Source organism: Zonotrichia leucophrys, chromosome Z (genome assembly GCF_028769735.1).
Source record: "Zonotrichia leucophrys gambelii isolate GWCS_2022_RI chromosome Z, RI_Zleu_2.0, whole genome shotgun sequence".
Taxonomy (NCBI): Eukaryota; Metazoa; Chordata; class Aves; order Passeriformes; family Passerellidae; genus Zonotrichia; species Zonotrichia leucophrys.
In genome coordinates this window covers 37,792,277-37,813,406 of record NC_088200.1, presented here as the reverse complement: position 1 = coordinate 37,813,406, position 21,130 = coordinate 37,792,277, and the positions used below count along the sequence as shown (strand labels likewise).

Here is a 21,130-nt window from a genome sequence, read left to right as displayed (position 1 = left end):
AAGCCAGTGTTCAATGAAAAGTGGGCCTAAACCATGAAAGAATATTTAGCAGACATAAAAAATAAATATGCAGAGACAACATGGTGAGCACAATTAATTTGTAAGTGTCTATAGGACTGCAAAGGAAAGCTGTCAAGACATGAGTTTGAATCTGTGATTCACTTTTGATGCCAGAGTGAATAACATTGTTTCCTATACCCAGTCCCACAGCAGAGCCATTCTGCCTTACTTAGAAAAGTTAGACAAGTACCATTTAAACCTTCAGGTTCTTGTATTTCTCGTTCAAGCGTTGAAAAGTTGAAATAACTAGCTAGGCTTATGGGAATCCAGGCAAATGGCATTCTGTATTTCCCCAACCTCTGACAAAAGGATTCCGCTTGTGCTTTCAGTTTTTCAATCTTTTCTTTTGTCTGAAACAAAGAAAATATTGGCTGTTTCAGAAGCAATCAGTTATTCCAATGCTACCATACACAAAAATCTAAGTTAGATATTCACAGTTCAGTAAATAATTTGCATTGGTATCGCATATTTTCTTGCTACATCACAGATAGAACTGTAGCTGTTTTGATTTGCACATTCACTTCAATTCCTTTTTAATGAGTTCATTTGTATTATAGAAATGTAGAAAGCCAAATCAATGGCTTTCCATAATAATATTCAAATTCAGAATGAACAATCACCATGAAATGTTAGCAGGTTCTACTTCTTTCCTCAGATACAAAAAAAAAAATCTATTGAAAGGAATATTCTAAACGTTAGACATGTGGAAGCCTGGCAAACACTGTCAGTGTGTCCCAGGGAGGTAAATGATCATGAATTCCTTGAACAGAACTCACATTATCTACAGACAACAGTACTGAATGGGAGAGCTGCACACTAAAACAGGCCATCTGCCCATCCAAACCAACAACATGTCTCTGAGGTACAAGTATTTCTGCTAATTCTACACTTCAGTCATTTTCTTTGCTCACCCCCATCTGCTTCATGACTCAAGACTGTGTCAGTATTGATTTCCAAAGGGGTCAATAACAATAATGCACCTGCCCTTCTCCTGATTTCTTTCTGTCAGCCACAGACATCAAACTTCTTGCACCATGGATGACTAACCAGCTTTTCCTCCAGTGTTTTTGCTATTTCATCCTATTTCAAAGAGCCTGTTGTTTTTGTTTGGTTGGTTGGCTGGTTTTAGCATGCATTTTTTGATCTAAATATTCTTTACAGTTATTTTTTTACCTTGCCAGCATCACTTTCTTTAAGAACCATGTAGGGTTCTGCACAGTCTCCAATTTCTCCTTGCTGAAGCACTTTTTCTATCTACAAAAAGCAATACAATCAGATGATTAAAGAAAAAAAATGTCATCCAAATAGTAACGTTGTTTCTCTAGCAATTTGAAAGAGTTTGCCTAATATACAACTGTATATAATTTCTTAAAACTGTCTTTATGGAGTAACTGATGCTAAAACTTCTAGTTTTCCATCTGTTAGAAAGCAGAAAATATATATGTGACAACACAGTCAATCACTTACTACCGCGTTTTCACTGAAATAAGGATAATTAACACATTCCAAATTAAGTGGTTCAGGCTAACTCAGAATTAAGCAAATAAAATTACGCAAAGTTCACTAAACCAATGCCAAAAAAACCTCCACAGAATGTCAATAAAATTTTTGGAACTGCCTTATTTCACTATATTTTTGATTTCCCTTAGGCAGAGATAGGAAATTCTAAGTACTTAGTAGAACTGGCACATGGGATAATAATATAACTTCGTAGCTTGAAATGAGATATACCACTGGACACCTGCTCACACACTGCTATTAAAAACTGTCATAATTCATCTCATCTAGACAAAAGCCATGTTTGTCAGTTCCATGAGCTCAGACAACAAAAACAGGCAGAATGGTGTCAAAGTAGTACTGTAACATACCTTTATTACCAGATATATATCTGGTGAGGGATAAGTGACAGAAAATATTGCTGATCTTGCCTGAGTAGACAAGTCAATGCAGGGTGTATGAGAACGCAAGAATCCTCTTAATGAATCAGAATTGAGGTCACAGTGAAAATTTTCCGAGATCTTGAAAAGAAAAAAGGGGTTAAAATATGGTGTAAAGCAGAAATGCTTAAAATTTTATTTTAAAACAAGTCAAAAGTTGTAACTACAACTATAAAATAAGAAATTGCAAGCATGTGACTGACTGAATAGCAAGAATCCTGGATCAGACTGCATGGGTAAAAAAGTAGCAAGTTTTGTTGTTTGTTAACTAATGCTGTAGTAGGTTACTACTCTGAAGATAAAAACCCAGGCCAAGTGAACAAAAATATTATATATACATTTACCTTTTTTCTTTCCTTTATGTCATAGAGAGCTATGCACGCAAACAAAGGTTCTATCTCTATATCAAACCTGTTAGGGAAAGACACACAAGACACTGATTGATACTGCAGTTGTATGGCTGTGCATATTAAAAAAAGGAAGAGTTATATTTTGACTGGCATTTTCATTAACATGCAGAGAAATACTTAGCTCCAGACCTCAGCTCTCTCAAAGTCTTGAGAATTTTTCTATTAGTGCATTACAGTAGATGATTTTGAGAGGAAAAGAAGGGTAGTAGACTGCGTGCAATGTATTTTCTAAATTTGACAGGAAGATAGTCTCAGAGATCCGTTAAAATTATCATACATTGCTCTTTTTTTCCTGTTTATTAAATTGTGCTGGCATTACCTGGGGGAGAATTGATTTTCTTCAGAGTGGGCCAGGATTCTGGATTTGTGCTGAACACAGGGTTAATAATATAAAGGTGTTTCTGCTGTTGCTGAGCAGGGCTTGCCGAAAACTAAGGCCTTTTCTGCTTTTGGTACTCCTCCAGCTGGAGAGGAGACTAGGGTGTGTGGGAGACTTGGAGGAGACAAAGATAGGACAGGTGACCCCAAATAACCAAAGGGATATTCTAGATCATGTGGCACCACGCCCAGAATACAAATAGGGGGTAAGAGGAGCAAGGGTGGGGCGGGGGGAGGGGAAATCTGGACTGTTGCTGTTTGTCTTCCCAAGTCATATTACATGTGGACTTGCCCTCCTGGAGATGGATGAACACCTGCCTGCCATTGGGAACCTGTGAGTTAATTCCTTGTTTTCCTTTGCTTGTCTTTGTGCCATTTGCTTTCCCTATTAAAATGTCTGTGTCTCAAACCATGAGTTCTCCAGATTTACTGTTCTGATTCTCTCCCCAGTCCTGCTGATGGAGGAATGAGCGAGTGGTTGTGTGGGGCTTGGATGGTGGTTGGAGTTAAACCACAACGAAAGTCCAGGACAGCAATCACTTTTTTTTTTTTTTTTGAAGTATATAATCTGGGTTCACTCCCAACACTTTTTCATCCTGGCATGTTAAAGACTTCTGCAAAGATGGATATGGAAAAAATTCTCTGCTACACTAAGAAAGAACACTTGAGCAGTGAATGCTGTTGTAGGGGACAGCTTCGGTGGTGCAACAAGGTGTGCAGCTGCACACTGTTGTGAACTCAGAAATGGTAAGCAGTGCTTGTGAAGGTTTACTTACTTCAGAGTGTGGAGCTTCAGCAAAATCCTGTTGCCCAGATGTTCCTTTGGGCAATCTGGCACTGGTCGTATCTCCACTACATCTTCCTATCATTAAACAGTCATACTCAATTAAAACAACTGTAAATTTGCACACTTGCATAAAACATTTACATGACAGTAGCTGAGCCACTGCTACAGACTAGCATCTTCCCCCCTCAGTGGGCAGTTTATGTCCCCAGAGATGAAAGGAAATAGATTTATTATTTCTGAATATTTACATTCCTGACCCCTAATTGGCATTTACACCAAATATTTACAGCTGTGGACTCCAAGTACAAGCTACTATGAAAGCCGACACCCTGACATAGCCGTATGTGGCTTGGCCCACACTGAGAACAGTGCAGTGTTTATCTGCTGTGGTGCGGCTTTAACCTCGGGCACGCTGGGACAGCCAGCTGGGAGAGAGGAGCAGGGCAGCCGGGCTCCGGCTCACCTCATCCACGGCGGGGTAGAGGGCGAGGAGCTCGGCGTGCCTGTTGGTGCGGCGTGCCTCCTCGTTCAGCCGCTCGAACTCCTCGGCGCTGGCGTGCCGCAGCAGGTGCTCCAGCCGCGGGTCCGGCTGCAGGCTGCGCAGCTCCGGGTCCGAGCAGGCCGCGCTCGTCCTCGAGGCCTCCTCCGGGACAGCAGGAACGTGCTGGGGTCCCACCTGCTGGAAAACAGGAAAATGGCAAGGTGTGGCTTGGGCACCAGGGTGTCACAGAATGGCTCTTGGTGAGCTGGCAGTGGGGATTTTAATGCCTCCTCTGTCATGAAGCCTAATGGCTTCATGCCATCACAGATCACCGAATCACAGAATATGCTAAGTTGGAAGGGATCCACTAGGATCACAGAGTCCAGCTCCTGGCCATGCACAGGACCATCCCCAAGAATCACACCATGGGCCTGAGACCATTGTCCAAACACTTCTTGAACTCTGTCAGGCTTGGTGCTGTGGCCGCTTCCCTGGGGAGCTGTTCCAGTGCTCAGCCACTCTCTGGGTGAAGAACCTTTTCCTGATATCCAGCCTAAACCTCCCCTGGCACAACTTCAGGTCATTTCTTCATGTCACTGGTCACCACAGAGAAGAGATCAGTGCCTGCCCCTCCTCTTCCCCTTGCAAGGAAAAGGTGAACTGCAATGAGGTGTCCCCTCAGTGTCCTCTTCTTCAGGATGAACAGACCAAATGACCTCAGACCCTTCTCATATGGCTCCACCACAAGACCCTTCACCAGCTTTGTGTCCGTCCTTTGGATGCTCTCCGATAGCTTTCTGTCTCTCTTATACGGTAGTGACCAAAACTGCACACAACACTCAGGGGGAGGTCACACCACATGCTTCTTTTGAGGGAAGCTGCTGTATTTGATTACTTTTCCAAAGCGAAGAAAATGTACCTGAAAAGTTGCATCGCCAGAATCCAATGTTTCTGATTCAAATGTTTGTTTTTGAAGCGTTTTGTGAAAATCTTTTCGGGATCCCTTGTTTTTCAGGCTACAAGTGTCAGAATTCCCTTGATTTCTTTTATGGAGAAGCCCAAGAAGGTCAGGATAACATGAGGAGGTGTTAAGGGAAAATAAAACAGAAAAGACAAATTTAAAATTATTTAAAAAACTGAAAAGATTGTTCTGCAAAAAGCAGTGTAGCACAGCTTTTATGTAAAACCTGACATTTCAAAACTTTAACATGTTTTTATGCACCATTGCAATTCTATAATGTATATTAAGAACAGTTTAAAAGGAAAAAAAAAGATAATTCAGATATTTTTTCTACAGAGTATAGGTCTGAGACAGCAGGAAAACCTGACCTAGGTACAAAATCTGGTCTGATCTCCTCATCAGACATGGTGATCATTTCAGTGACCTTAAGAACACGGATCAGGATCACTTATCTCGTGGCTGGCCTCTTCAATTATATACATCAAATCTCTTACTGCTCTTATCCTGGACCTAGCTAGTATCCCAAGCTAATTGCATGCAACAATCTACAACTTCCAGAAAAACACCTGGTTTTGAAGAGGGCTATTTCTATGCCTCAATGTAACCCTCCAGGTTGGCAGCTTTGAAAAATTCTTCTGAAATTTCAAGTTACTTTTTTTTGAGGCAGATTGAAAAAAAAAACTGCAAGTACCCTGAAAAAGTGGTGTTAGATGCATCCAGACCTCTGTTTCTTTCACTTTAGTATGCAATTTGCTAAATTCTGTGATGGTCTTTTTTGTAATCAGTCTCCTTATTTACAACATCCTGCTTCATTCATTTTCCTTTCTGTGATACTCCCAAAGAAATGACTGAGCATCTGAGTACTTTCATAAAGAAGACACAATAAGCAATTATTGATCAGGGAGACACCTTTTTATTACATTTTGGGAGTAACTGAATTATATGCTCTGATGTGTTTTAATTTTAATTGTTTGCATTTTAATCGTTTGCCAGTTCACTGCAATGAAAACTGGTCATAAAAAGACAATCCCAGCTCTCCTTGGATGTGACCTTGTTTTGGAACCACTGTAATTATCCAGAATGGAAGGCAGAAATTCTGCATGACTTTAAGACATACAAGAATCCAAAAAAGGTTGTATAGATTTTTTTTTCACTGCCTCTGGTGGCAAACAAATGATTAATGGAGAAATTTATGTACCTGAGCTCACATTTTCCCTATGGTGTGAAAACTACACTAAAGATGCCTTTCCCCGTAACTACCCCTGGAGTACTTATTTATACCACTTATTTATTTTGAAAAGCATTATAGCAATTAAAACTCACCAAGTGGCAAACCATGGTTTTAATACTGATGCCAATTTAATGGGCACACACTGAATTAAGAAAATGAGATGAGGAAAAAACCCAAAGGACAACTGAAAGGAGAAATAGGCACAGGAACAAGCTACCCATTCAGCCTTCTGCAAGGCCACATGGACTCCAGCTGTGCTCAGCTTTTCTGCCACATACCTCTCTACCCTGGGGCCTGAGGATAACATCTGCTTATGCCACCCACTGCAGACTCCTCAATCTCCTGTTCTGAACCTTCGCATTCATGAGTGGATCAAAGTCACTCACACACTTGTCTCACCCATAGCTCACCAGACAATATATTTAGCAACCTGTTCTATAACATCTGTCAAGCAGTCAGCTACAGTTTTTCCAGCCTTCCTCAAAACAATGGAAACAACTACTTTTTTATCATTTTTCTCCTGATATCTTTTCTTCTGCTCACACTTTTTTTAAAGAAAAAAAAGCTATCCAAGCATAACATGAGATTCCCAATATCAGTCTATCACTGGATTATGTGACACTGCAGCATATTTGGTAGTGGTTTGTTCTTTGCAATTTTTAATAACTTGCTTGCATTGTTAGCCACAGCTACCAAAGCTCAGCTCTCTGGCAGAGTCCACCATCATGTTTACCACAGAGTCAACTGCTCAATAAAGATTTTGAATGCAAATTTACCTCACCCGAATCAATGAAACAGTAAAACACTCAGTGAAACTTTCCACATACGTATGTTTCTATGGCTCCATTCACACTTCTACCAGCACACAGAAATGCAAAAATAGCCGTGTTGTATTTTTCACTTCACCTACTTTACTGCTTACTCCCTTCTCCTGTGCTCAAACAAAGCTGCACACTGGCTGTTTACAGCATACAGAACAGCACTGTGTGAAAGAGCTAGTGCCTCTGCTCTGAGTGGTGAGGGAGGAGAGCCAACAAAACCCACTAGCCTACTTTCAGTGACTCACTGCAGAGCAGTTCTGAGAATTCAATCAGTTTCATCAGCACCCCTGGAGGAAGTCTCTTAATAACCCCCAGCAGCTGCTCCACTGAGGAGCACAAGCTGCACAATTAAACAGTGCAAATTCCTCTGCAATCACCATTGTAAACCCATAAGGCACTGGCTGCTGCTGTACATCAGAAAAACAGAGAGTAACAAGGGTGAGTGAAGAGGCACAACAAAATTGCAGCAAATGTGTCAGCACTCCACCACCTGCTGCTCCTTCTGCTTTTCAAGAGCTGGGCATGAGTGCAGAGTGGATGAAGAGGAAGTGCTATGGACAAAACAGGGCTCCAAAAACCTCTTTCTGAAGAACAGCATGAGGTGATGGGGAAGGAGGCAAGACATCCCACAGACTCCCCTAAGAGTCTGGGAACAGACATCCTGCAACAGAGAGCACTGACTGAGAGTCCCCTTCGCATTTTACATATGAAACAGTATAGGACAGAATAAAATAAAATAAAATAAAATAAAATAAAATAAAATAAAATAAAATAAAATAAAATAAAATAAAATAAAATAAAATAAAATAATAAACTAGACTAAAGGAAATTAAGCACTTATAATGACTACAGGCCTAACTCTCTGTGTTGAATTACACTGAGCTCAAGTGCAGAAATAATTTACTGATATAAAATAGTAAATTTGGGTATAACATGGATAATCCTATGAACACAGTCACTGCTGGGAAAGGCCATAATCCTTGAGTTTTCAGACACATTTGGAAATCAAATCATATTGAATTTTCAGGGCATGAATAGGTTAAAAGCATGCAAATATAATCTTTATCCCTGTTATCTTTCCTTTCAGTGGGATCAAACAGTATTAGTTTTCCTGACTATGATAAATCATCACTACAGAGGGTTGATGTGAATTTCTTCCCATCAACTTCTCATCCATTTACAGCCTGAATTAAGAAGCAGATGTTACAGTATTTGGCAATGCACACCATCTTAAACAAAACAATATGGTTATTTATACTACTGAAAAGTCAGTTCTTATCTTCAATCACTGACTAAAATCATAATAATTTAGGATTACTTGTAAGAGCAAGCATCTCCTCTCTGATAAGTAAGATGAAATGCACTTTTTATTTTATTTAGTTTTATCTTGCTTACTTTCGATTCACAATGAGCCACTCACGGATGTAAGTCTGAACACAGTCTTTGACGTGTGAGTCCAGTTCAACCCTGTGGAAAAAGCAACATATTTCAGCTCCTAAGTCATACTTTCAGGACAAACAAATTTATCTAAACATGCTAGTCAGATAAAGGCCTCTCTGTTAGTCCTCTCCTGTGTATTTATTTTACTGCTAAACTATTGTTTGAGGTTTAAAAAAAATCCTCTGTACTGCATGAATTCCCTTATGCAGGTTTTTGGTAGTGAGCTGATAAACGTACAAGCATACATTTAACAGAGAAGAGGTAACCACTTCCTACACTGTCTATTTATAAATATAAGAGTGACATTGCTATAAAATACAGTAAAATTAAATAAATTATACAACATAACCAACCTAGTGATTTTCAAAACTTGATAACAAGTCTCAAGATATAGAAATATTTTTTTAGAGGCCTCAGTTCCTGGACCCTTGCAAATACCAAGTTTTTATGTATGTGCAATTTTCTCTTTTCACAGAAACAAAGAAAATCTTAAAAAGGAACCCCCTTTAGAACTTAAAGTTTACAACTTGAAGCTTAAAAAGCTTCTAATCAAATAAGATAATAAAACTTTAAGTTCTAAGAATACATTATAATTTCATTTTCTCTTTTTCAAATAAGTCTCTTTTAATGAAGGGGGTTGTCAGTGCCCCTTGATAGCCTGGATACTATTTGGAACTACCGGTCTTTCAGCCAATGTCCCATGAATTTCACATCGTGACACTGTGGCATAATTCCCCTGTGCCCATTCTTAAAATTTTTAATGACCTGTTTCAAAATAATTTGTAGCATTCTCCAATCCAAGTGAGTAAAAGAGTAGTAGGATACACATTCAATACAGGAACAGGTGAAAGGTATGATGATTTTTAGCACTTTCCACATAGAACTCCTGAGAGATTTGCAGCTGGTTATCGAGGCTGGCTAACAGCTTTTTCGGGTTTGTGTGTGCATGGTGGGACAGAGCCTTGGCTGATGCCAGGCTGTCGAGTGCCCCTGCCTCTGGTGGCTCCTGCCTCGGGGTCAGGTGGGAGGTGTGTTTGCTGGCAGGCTGCACATTAACCCAGTTTGGTCGGTGGTACCTGTTTCCTGCTCTCTGCACACAGAAACATCAAAGACTGCACTGCCTGCAGGCTCATCCTTGGTTCATGTCCCTGCTGTGTTCTCATCCTCCCTAACACATCCTGGCACTCTTCATCAGGATTTTCTATAAAAACACCAATATCAATTATATCAATGTGAACGGCTAAGTGGCAAGCTGCTGTAAAAAAATCTGCTGAAAGCACATTTGTTGGTATTGACTATTTGAGCTTTGTCACAGACTCCTTATAGAACATGTAATAACTTTGTGGTGCAAATCAGGCTTAAAACGGATTCTACAGCATGAGCCTGCATGTGTAAAAACAAATAAATAACTGCTGTTTTAAACATCAGGCATGGTGGGAAGTAACCGTGGAAATAGGTAAGAAATGGCCTTATTTTAGATGTAATTTCAAATGTTGAATAATAGTTTCAAATATTTTTGTTTATATTAATAGTATATTATATTAAATTTATATTAATAGTTATATAAATAACTATTCAAAAAATCCCATTCATTGTCTCCCACATCGATTCTTTCTCAAATCCACAGAAAAAACAAGAATACCTTGTAAAGATTGGGACTTTTCTATAAATAACTTCAATTGAAAATCACGTGTTGTGAAAATATTAGAAGCTGTGTGATTCAGAGAGTTCTCAGGTAACCTAGCATGGCATCTCATCTCTACATCTGTCTTTGTTGTCCTTCTTGAGAGAAGTACTGGGCCAAGAAGATTCTTGCAGACCGAAACCTTGCTTAGAGAGAGGATTCTCAACTAGTCTAGAGCTGGCAAAAATCACACAAGCTGTGCTTCCCTCTTAGCCTCATTGTATTTGGTGTGTCGGGCAGAAAGCACTGAACAAATATTTCTGTTCTATAGGGCTCTAGTTTGAACAGCTGGCTGGTAAAAATTAGAGCAGCATGCATCAACTTTTGCAGGAACAGAGAGGGATGCAGGTCTACCCTGTGAGCCAAGACAACGTAAACGAAGCCAATTTGTCCCTCAGCGTGGCAGCTCAGCACAGCACTGAATATAGCCTGTGCTGTTCATTTCCTGGATACGCTGTAAGGAGCCAGCCCCATGCCAAACACACTATATAGTCAGCCATCTCTGCTGATGTAGCAGTTTGGGGCTAAATGGTGCTGACTTCAAATTATCTCACCATTATTCCTTGCAAAACTCAACAGGTCTTTGGAGTTCTACCTAAAGGTACCATTTATAGTGAAACAGTCCCTGAGGTGTATTTTGTATACATTGCATAGCCTTTCTAATAACACATCAGAAAACTCCCCGATGAATTTTCTTATTCTGAAAAATGTTTTTGTTCATCGCATGCCTGTTTTTCAAACCTGCTTAAATATTTGCAGGACCATTGAGCACCAGTGTCACCATAAGCTACCTATATAAGCTGTTTAAAAGAGGGTAATTATTTCTTCAATATCAGCCTAAAACCACATGTGACTTCTACACTAGAAATTAACACTTATTCCCCTTCCCAAACCTTGTGAAGTATGAACCATTTCTTCCCATCTAAGCAAGACAGGTACTGAGAAAGAGATTCTTAATGATCTGATCAATGCCACGTAACACACAGCTGGCAAAACCCCCAAAAAACTCAATATTGTGCTTGTTACATGATCAGAATAAACTTTTATCTCTGGCATTGCAGCTACAAAAATTATGTTTCATACCATCCTCCTGTCCTTCTTCACTCGTCTTCCTGCTGACGCCTACCTCACTTGAGCCGCTACCAAGGAAGTTGTGTAAAAACTTGCATAATTTTAAGTGTGCAAACAAGCCTAAAAGAGGCAGTGGCAAAGTTCAAACATTTGAAGTTCAACTGTGTACTGGCTGGATGGGTGGCAGAGTGATGTTGGATCAACATCTTCAAAACCATTTTTAACAATTCAAAACTAAGTTTAATATTTTTGCAGCATTTTGGAGGGAGAGAAACTTTCCTTACCCATCTTCTGGCATAGAGGATTGCAAAGTCCTGCACTCTTTGGGTGTAAAGACAACATCCAAATCATCTTCTGGAAAATCCCCAAGTTCTTGTGCTAGATCTAAGTCCAAGTTGTTCAGCTGCGTCATCAGGAAGCCTTCAAAATCTACTGGGTCTACTGCATCATAAAATGAAGGCTAATGAGAAATAAAGAAGCATTTATTTTAGCAACAGAAGGTTCTTCTTGATAGTGTAATTTAGGCTTATTTATTTGGCTATTGTAATTCCCATTCTTTATTACACATCAGGAACAAACATCTAAACTTCTAATCTAGAAACAAGGGTATAAAGGAGATGAACAAAACAGCAGTGACAGGCAATGCCAATGGGCAGGAGATAGCAGACAAAACACACTAGGAATAACAAGGCCAAGTCTTGGAAGTTACTCCAAGTTACAGAGCTAAGGACTGCAGTTAGTGCTGTAGTTGCTGCCATCATGAAGATGCACTCATTTGAGGCACTGTGCCTGAAAAACACTAATAGAAATGCTCTGTGCTTTCAACTGCAAACAAAACTGAGGACAATATATACTCAAAATCATAAAAAATTACTATTTTTCATCTCTGAATATTACTGGATTCTGTATTATTGGAGTTCTTAATTTATTGTATTTTTCAAGGGTTTGTACAGTGCTTTTGCAAAAGATTACATGGAACTACTGAAGTTATTACTGCAAACCGTAGATATTCCCCATTTCTACAGTGCACTGCATTGCACCTTGATAGACAGCAGTTGTATCTCATTATATTTAATTAGCCATTCTTAAACAGAAGATCCCCTCAGAAAAAAGTGAAACAACTACAAGCTGTACGACTTATGCATGCTTTTTATCTGTTTAGTGTCAAAAACAGAGGCAGAAACTAGTTTGATTTGGCACCTAGAGATGTTCTACATACAAATAAATGTGACTTCATGAATTAAAAGTGTATGTATAGACAAAACTGAAAATTATTTTACTTGCCATGTAACAAATAAAAATACCCTGTATGTCTTTGGGAAATGCAATATTTGTCCAGTTAAGTACAGAGACTAGAATCTTTTATCATTGATTTTCCTGACAAGTAAAAAGTAGATCTAAAAACTACAGCTTTAGAAAAATCTATAGTTTATTTTCTGCGTGTTCCAGAAAGGCTGATGACACCTCATCACTGTAAAAGTGAAGAAAATTAGTTGCACCATTAGCACTGGAATAACTTATTTACTGTGAGGAAGAATTCTAGAAAAAGCAGCTAATAAATCCTCCTTTCTGTAAAGGCCAAGGATTGCATTGCACTGATTAGCCCAGATATGTTTCACAGGGCTGTCTTCTGAAGCTGCCAGCAAAAAATACATCTGTGGTGCTGCTGATGCATTGTGGGGAAAAGAAGGCTTCCAATGTCCATGGTATCAACACGCCTTTTTATTCTATGTTATTCTGCCTATTGTCTCATCCAATGTGTTCTTAAGCTATCCTCCTTATACTCCAGTGTAAAAACCTGTGTGTCAAAATCAGCAAGTCTTCCCTCATTAATGCTGAGGCCTGCTCATGCAAGGCTTTCATGGAAGTCAACTGGAATTTCACCAGTGCATGAAGCGACTCCAGTGACACCATCATTGCATCTGCCACATCAGGGAGTTTAGCTCAATGGAACAATGAGAAATTTCTCAATTTATGAAACACACATTGAGACTCAAAAACGGCAAAGCTCCAGTAACTTTGAACTAAAATGGCTCTGAACTTAATATGCTGCATCAGCCCCAGTAGAAAAGAAGATGTGTTAAAAACAATAATTAGTAAATGCAAGCTTTGAAACCATTTTAGTTCTGGACATATAGTTGAGGAAGTTTTTCAGATTAAAAAAATCCAGAAATATCTTGCAGAAAGTTAAGCATATTTGGAAGAAATGTGCTGGAAACATCTAGGAGATGCAAACCAGTTTAAACTTCTGAAAAAAATCACATATGTGGTAAATACTCCTGCAAATATTTTAGTAGAGACCTTTGAACCCAACCAAGTACCACCCTCTACCTCAGGTTCCTCTTTTAAAGGGAAACAATATTGGTTTCTGCATAAACACTCCTCTGCCTGTACATTTAAGGCATCAACTAAATTACCAAAAATTTCTCTTGGAAAAGTCTTTCCCTGTCTTTGCTCTTTTTAGCCAAAAGGAAAACTTAACATTACCAGCAAGTCCATCAAATTATAAGGCAGTCAGCCAAAGAAAAATACTCTGCTGGCTTTTCGTTTAAGCACTATCTCTGGTTTGCACCCAGTGTAGTGCTGGAAATGCCAGATCAATAGTTATGAGTAAACAGTAAACCTTATTTGCTATTTTTTTTTATTAATTAAAAATAATATGGTTGAAGGTCATTTACTGTACTGTCAGTGGGTAAATCATAGCATGTTATAGATATATAAATAGGTCTATATAGCAATTTTTACATCTAAATAAATAATATGTAATAAATATAAATATAAATATATATAACATATATTTCGATCTAATAGAAAAAGTAATTCACAGAAGATTAAAGTAAAACACAGCTTAAAGTATATAAAGGTGCACTACATCTTTTCAGTTGCTGAAGATACAATGTTTTGCATGCAAAATAGTTTTGCCTAATTAAATCTAATTTTAAATTAACCATTATACTTCCTTTCAGAAGTAACAATAACCTTTAATTATTAGAAATATGTGCTTTTGACTATTGTAAATTAGACAACACAAATGTAAAAAAAGGCAGTGTAAAAAGTAAATGCAGGTGGAGGGAAATGATCTCCTTAACAACTGGTGCAGCTTTTCAAAGGAAACACAGAAAATGGCTTAAATAAGAAGCCAGCACTCCTTTTCGCATATCATAAAAACGTGCAAAACGATTTTCGACAGAAAATGCCAGAAACCATTACTGCAAACATACCTTTTTTAAGGATGATGAATTAGAGGCATGTAGATTGTTACAGCACACACAAAATGGCAGCTACGGCGTAACACTTGGTAACTGAAATGCTACCAACGTTTTTGGTAGCAGAAGTGGTTGTCTGTGTGCAGAAGAAGGGACCTGGCCTCGTCAGGCTGAGTAACCACACGGAACAAGTTAAAGATCACAGAGCCTCAAATTAAGGAAGTGAGTAGTGGCGGGAGGCCCTGACACAGGAAGCAACCACTTGCATCTAGATTTTCACAATCACTGGTGCACAAAGACTCTTCCTGCTTCTACTTATCCGACCTCACAAAAATAATCAGGAATTAAAAGAAGGGGCCAAAGTCATAATCAGTTTCTTTTATGGTATAGTATGTTTGCAGAATACTCATCCTCCTGAAAGGCAATAAAAAGATCTGGCATTTTTTCCCTTTGTCATAAGGGCACTGTCATATGATCCGACTTCTTTAGAGGGTGATTACATTCTTTAGAGGCTGAAGATGATTTGGAGACACATAACAGTTGACTCAATTATGTCTATGTCAATTGGGACATGCTTCAGCATTTCTCACTTAACGCGCACATTTTACAGCACTGAAAAACAGTCAGCATGTTGCCCCTGCTGCTGGCTCTGGAAACTGTTGAGCTTAAGTTGAAATTAAGTTGAGCTTTTTGAGCCTATACCTTTCTGGGTATTTTTTGTCTTTATTCATTGATCTGTGGTGGTTTTGGCATGAATACAGTTGATTTTTCTTCATAGTAAATATTATGGGGCTATGTTTTGGATTTGTGCTGGAAACAGTGTTGATAATGAAGTTTGTTTTCATTATTGGTGAAAACAAGGATCCAAGGCCTTTTCTGCTTCTCATACCACCCCACCAGCAAAGAGACAGGATGCACAAGAGGCTGGGAGAGGACACAGCCAGAACAGGTGACCGCATCTGACCACAGGATATTTCAGGCACATAAAATTATGGTTGGTATATAAAACTGGGGGAAGAAGGACTACCACTCAAAGCATATACTTGAAGAAATTTTTGAATGTTTCCATCAGGGAAAGAATGTAATATACTCCAACACTTACTAATTAACTTTGATTCATATTAATATGTAGAAGGACTGTCTATTTCAGGCTCCAAGGAACATTCTCATGTTTCTCAAAGGCATAATTTCCTCAGCTCACCAGAGAGTATTTTTAACAGTTTCAGGTAGAAGCCAGTGAAATACAAGACAACTTAGAAGATCATTTAATTTACCCTAAAACAATTAAGCAATGTACATACCAAACCTGCGTAAGGAGAATAAACACAGAACTTACCAGATTAAATGTAGAAAAGCCAGGGGTACTTAAGCTTCGTTGACAGGACTGTGCAAATCCTGGTTGAATAGTAAATTGCTTTCTTATTTCTGCAGACGAGTGCCTTTAATTGAGCAGAGAAAAATCCTTATAATTACAATTATTCCTTTACAAAATTCCAAATTCCAGCATTTAGTCGATTTGGTCTCCAGTCTTGGTGTTTAGAAGTATATATTTATAATGATCTAGGCTCCTCTTGGTTTGCAGTTGATGCAAATCTCATAAAACATTTGCAGTCCTATATAACTAAGATTCTGTCATTCTTCCAACAGATTTTTATCATTATTTTGCAACCCTCACCACTGGGAAATGCTGTGCAAGAAAGAATAACCTTGGCCTGAAGTAAAGTGTGACTGCAACCTTCATAGCATTACTTGCAGATTCACATCTGCAAAGCAAAAATACATTAATAAAGTAGAGAAAGAAAAATGAACGTTACATAAGCAAATACTTTAATTGATCAAGGGATACTTCCACTACTAATGCAATTTGTTGAAAAAAAGCCCAAGGCAAACCAAAGAAGGAATTAAAAAATCTGCCTACTGTATCAACTAAACATTTTAGGAAAAAACTTAGTAAGTGCTAACTGATTGCTATGGAAGTAGAGAGACCCCAGAACTGAATTCTTCAGAAATCCCCAGATGATAATGCACACAGTCTGAAAATATGGCAGAGTAGCCTAGTGATTTTTCATGGAAAATAATCAATCAGTAGTTAATATGACTTAGAATAATCAGTTTAAGAATAATCAGCCATGAAATGGTAACAAAACACCTACACTATATCTCACCATAAGGGTTCAGGACAAGATTTTTAAAACAAGATGCAGTAGAGCAGATTCCAAGTAAAAATAATAGCTTGCAGCCCACCAGGGCAGTCAAATGGGAACAAAGAAAACACAGAGGCAAGAAGACACTCCCTTCCACATGAGACTCTTTCAACTTAAGCAAGCATTAATAGGCATCTTAGAATTAACAAATTCCACAGGACAGTTTTGCCTGCACTTTTTCTCCTTTGTGGCCTCTTGATTCCTATGACTACAGTACCTATTCTGTGACACTTATTACAGCTTTTTTGAGCATGATGAAACCCTGAATTTCACTTAATAGGTTTCTGTTCATGTGAAGCAACAGGCACCTGACAGAAGGTATTCAGCGGATTGGATTAGATTTAGAAAATAAAAGTTGCATGCATGAGAGTAGTTGTTTTTAGGTCAAAAGGCCTTGACGGGTGTGAGTGTAATGTTGCTCCAATCTTAAGTCAGCAGCAATCACAGACAGAACAAAGCCATCATTATAGAGAAAGTGAAGAGATCCATTTGGAAGAGGGTTTCCTACTCAGCAGTGGTATTCCAGAACTCAAAACCAAGACCTTTTAAAGGTTATTTAATGATTACATAAGCAAGAAGCCGTGTAGGGAAAGTGACAAAGTCTGTGCACTTTGTAGATTATCTTTGACCTATTTTAGAAAGAAAAGGTATCACCAACAGTGTATTAGGGACACACAAAGATGATACAGAGATCAGAAGGCATGAAAAAGCACTTATTTATTAGAAATCTACAATTCTTATAGAAACAATGGTGGACCTAAGACCTGATTGGCCTTTAGGAATCTTCTCTCACACTATTGGTGAACAATGAATAGCACACTCTGAAGAACCATATCTATAAACAGCAGTTACAGAAAGAGAGATAATAATTGTTTTAACCCTTTCTCTAAGCTTTCTCACAGCTCTTCACAGCTTCCCAGGAAAATCATGGGACAGCTGTGTCTCTCTCTGCTCAGAGGATATGTGATTACCACAAAAGCTTCTTGTATATCAGGGTTATTGTTACTCAATTTCCCACTACAAATAATCTCTGATAATGACTGCATGTACAAAACTTAAATGATCCAAAATTATCATTTTACTGCAAACTGAGGCAGTTTCTACCCTATGCCAAAGTATCTGTTACTGATGGAAATAGTAGAGGTAGCAGCAGAGGCAGACTGTTGCAGTCTATAGCAGAAGTTGCTGCAGTAAACAATGATATAAGACATCTTTAAATTACATCCCATATAGGGTTATCATATGCTTCAAAGAGGAAATTATATGAATTTTCAGTACATGAGGAAGCACACATATTTATGAGCGACCAAATTTGCTGTCTGGTAAAAGCCTGGGCAAATGTAGCTAATTGAGAGCAAATACAGTTCTCAAGATCATTGTCATCAATTAGGTCCAGTGTCTCACCAATAGAAAGAACTTGCAAACTAAATCAGTCCAATGGATGACAATCCTTGTAATCTGTAATGGCAACTATCAGGTAAGAATAGTTCATTTGACTGACTTCACAGTTTTGCAGTGACTAAAAGAAGAAAGTACAGTAAGAAGAAGAGAAGACAGCAAAACTTGTTTGAACCAACTCAGAAATTATTGCCTAGAATTGCTAGGATTAGATAAAGGAGAGTCCCAATTGCTAAAAGAACCAAAAGCACAAGTTAATCACGCCAGGGTGGAGGAAAGGTGGGTGTAACAGTCAGGGATCTGCACAGAGACTTTCGAAAACTTGAGAACTAAGGTGGAAACAGAGTACTACTAGACGACTCTTTGATAATGCCAGAATGGCTGTTGTCTGTGACATGCTTGTTTCCTGATCAAAGAGCTGCCTTGGGCACTATTGATGAACCCTCAGGAAAATGCTATTAACAGTCATTTAGAGCATGTCATGTCTTAGCTTTCATGGAGGCTGCAGTCCATCTATGCCTGGCTATACTTTTACCCTCCTTGTCTGTACAGCAGGCCTGTCTGATTCTGAGGAGAGCTTTACAGTCATACTTGACAGCAACAATGGTCTATCTATGTGTTAAAACGAAGGAAAGAAGACAAGTGGTTAAGGATAAATGCAAAGCAGTCAGTGACAAGTCTGAGAAAAAGTTCTGTGGTTTCCATTCAGTTGAAGCAAGGGAACCATGAAATTGGACTTAACTTTAAAGTGTGCATCACCTTAGACATGCCTGTTTATTAACAGGCTGATGATGAAGTGTATGGAGGGCAACTAGAAAATATGGACTGCAGTAAATTCTGGTCCAAAAAGTTTCAAAATAATTGGTATGTTATTGGCAATTATTAGGAGATGATGAACAGACAATATGGATTTATCTAAGGGCAGTCACATAAAACCAATCTTATGCTCTTCTGTGATGGTTTAACTGGCTCAGTGAGGCTCTTGATACTGTCCCTCATGACATTCCCATAAGCAGAGAGAGCAGCTGGATGGAATCATCACAACTGTTTCCAAAAGAGCTCACAGCTGGTTAATACAGCATATTCAAGGCATAGTCATCATTGGTTCAAAAGACAATTGCAAGGAAATTTTAATATGAGAAGCAATTTAATTTTTCCTCAATCTAATTCCAGTCCATCCTTTATTTTACAACATGGATAGAGGGTAACATAGGACTAAAATCTGGGGATTGCATCAACCTAGGAGGAATATAAGTATTTTAGAAACAGTCTGAAATCAGCACACACAGAGACAGAGTCAAGAAAATGAATGCAAACCTCTAAACATAGGGAAAAAAAAACAACTGCAGAAATACAAAAAGTGAAATTAACTGTCAAAAAAAATAGCCATATCACAGAAGAGACACTGAGATAGTATACACAATATACTGGGACACTTACCAATAAAATTACCACAGTGAGGAGAAACACATCCTATTTCTGTTAATAGAAGTCAATGAGACATATTTGGGCTGATGTACACACTTATAACAACATAGAATAAGATGCAATCAATTTTAAAAGGCTTCAAAAGAGAGCCGTCAGATGGCTAAAAATTTTGCAAGGATGACCTAGGAGAAAAGACTGAAAAAACTGGTTGTGGCACAAAAAGGGAGATTGACAGGAGACAGCAGTTGTCCTTGACTACACAGAAGACAGCAATAAGTAAAGAAAATGGTGAACAGTTAATGTCCCTAGAGGGAAGAAGAATAAGTAATGTGCTTAAATTGAAACAAGAAAGCTCTAGTAAAGTATTTGGATGAAAATTCCCACTGCAACAGCAGCAGGACACTGAAAGCGGCCTGAGAAGCTGGCTGGTGTTGTGGCCAAGCCATTCTTCATTAAATTTGAAAAGTCCTGGTGGTCAGGTAAAATCCTGATTAACTGAAAAAAGGAAAAAGAGGAGAAAGAAGGAGCACATTTTTAAAAAGAGGAGGAAGAAGGAGCACAGAGGCAACTACAGACTGTTGAGCATCAGCTCTGTGGCTGGGAAATCATGGGGCACATCCTCATCCTCAGTGTTAAGGCACATGAAAGACAAGGAGGTGATCCAAGGCAGCCAGCGCAGCATTACTAAGGACAAATTGTGCCTGACCAGCCTGGTGGTCCTGTATGATGAAGTGTCTGCAAAGGTCAACAACAAAAGACTTTCTGATGTCATGTACCTAGGTTTCTGTGACATTATCCCATGTGACAGCTTATCTCCAAATTGGAGAGGCATGGCTATGCTGGATGTGCTATGGATGGATGTACTATGATAGGTGTACTATGTACTGTTCAGTGAATAAGGAATTTGCTGGATGGACATAGCCAGTGAGTTGCTGTCAGTGGCTCTTGTGAACCCTCCAGGTGGAGGCTGGTGAGGCACAGTGTTCCTCAGGGTTCTGTCTGGGGACTGTTGGTCTTCCATGTCTTCACCACTGACATCAGCAGTGACATTGAGTGCACCTTCATCAGGTTTGCAGATGACACAAGGCTGAGCAGTACATGTAACACAACAGAAGGAAGGGATGCCATCCAGAGGGACCTGGACAAACTTAAGCAGTGTGCCCATGGGAACCTCATGTGGTTCAACAAGTTCAAGTGTGAAGTGCTGCCCCTGGGCCAGGGCAGTCCCAGATATGAGTACAGACTGGGAGAAGAACTCATTGAGAGCCCTGTGGAGAAGGGCCTGGGGATTCTCCTGGATAAAAAGCTGGACGCGACCCAGCAGTGTATGCCCACAGCATAAAAAGTCAACTGCATCCTGTGCTGCATCCAAAGAACTGTGGCCAGTAGGCTGAGGGAGGGGGATTTGGCCTCTCCACTCTGCTCTTCTGCAACCTGCCTGGGGCACTGAGTCCAGGTCTGGGGTCCTCAGTGTTGTACTGCACTAAATAGTTATTTAGTTGTTGTTTTGCTGGGTGATTGGAGATTTGCACTGAGTAGCCTTTATATTGCACTGAATGGTTTATGTTTTATTACATGGTTTTTCCCTCACAAATGGTTTTTCCCTTACCCTTACCCTCACCCCTCTTTGCTT

General features: G+C 39.1%; 1 protein-coding gene across 1 annotated transcript in view; it reads right to left on the bottom strand.

The window, feature by feature from the left end:
- The window catches only part of DOCK8 (dedicator of cytokinesis 8), a 69,094-nt gene extending 53,120 nt beyond the window's left edge, over positions 1-15,974 (bottom strand). The window contains exons 1-11 of the mRNA XM_064736779.1: positions 15,955-15,974; positions 15,804-15,906; positions 11,546-11,721; positions 8,462-8,533; positions 4,973-5,096; positions 4,036-4,251; positions 3,562-3,647; positions 2,342-2,408; positions 1,929-2,078; positions 1,234-1,314; positions 251-410 (exon numbers count right to left, since the gene is read on the bottom strand). Of these exons, the coding sequence (XP_064592849.1) occupies positions 251-410; positions 1,234-1,314; positions 1,929-2,078; positions 2,342-2,408; positions 3,562-3,647; positions 4,036-4,251; positions 4,973-5,096; positions 8,462-8,533; positions 11,546-11,721; positions 15,804-15,906; positions 15,955-15,974 (1,255 nt within the window). The remainder of the gene's footprint in view (positions 1-250; positions 411-1,233; positions 1,315-1,928; positions 2,079-2,341; positions 2,409-3,561; positions 3,648-4,035; positions 4,252-4,972; positions 5,097-8,461; positions 8,534-11,545; positions 11,722-15,803; positions 15,907-15,954) is intronic.
- Between the last annotated feature and the right edge of the window lie 5,156 nt (positions 15,975-21,130).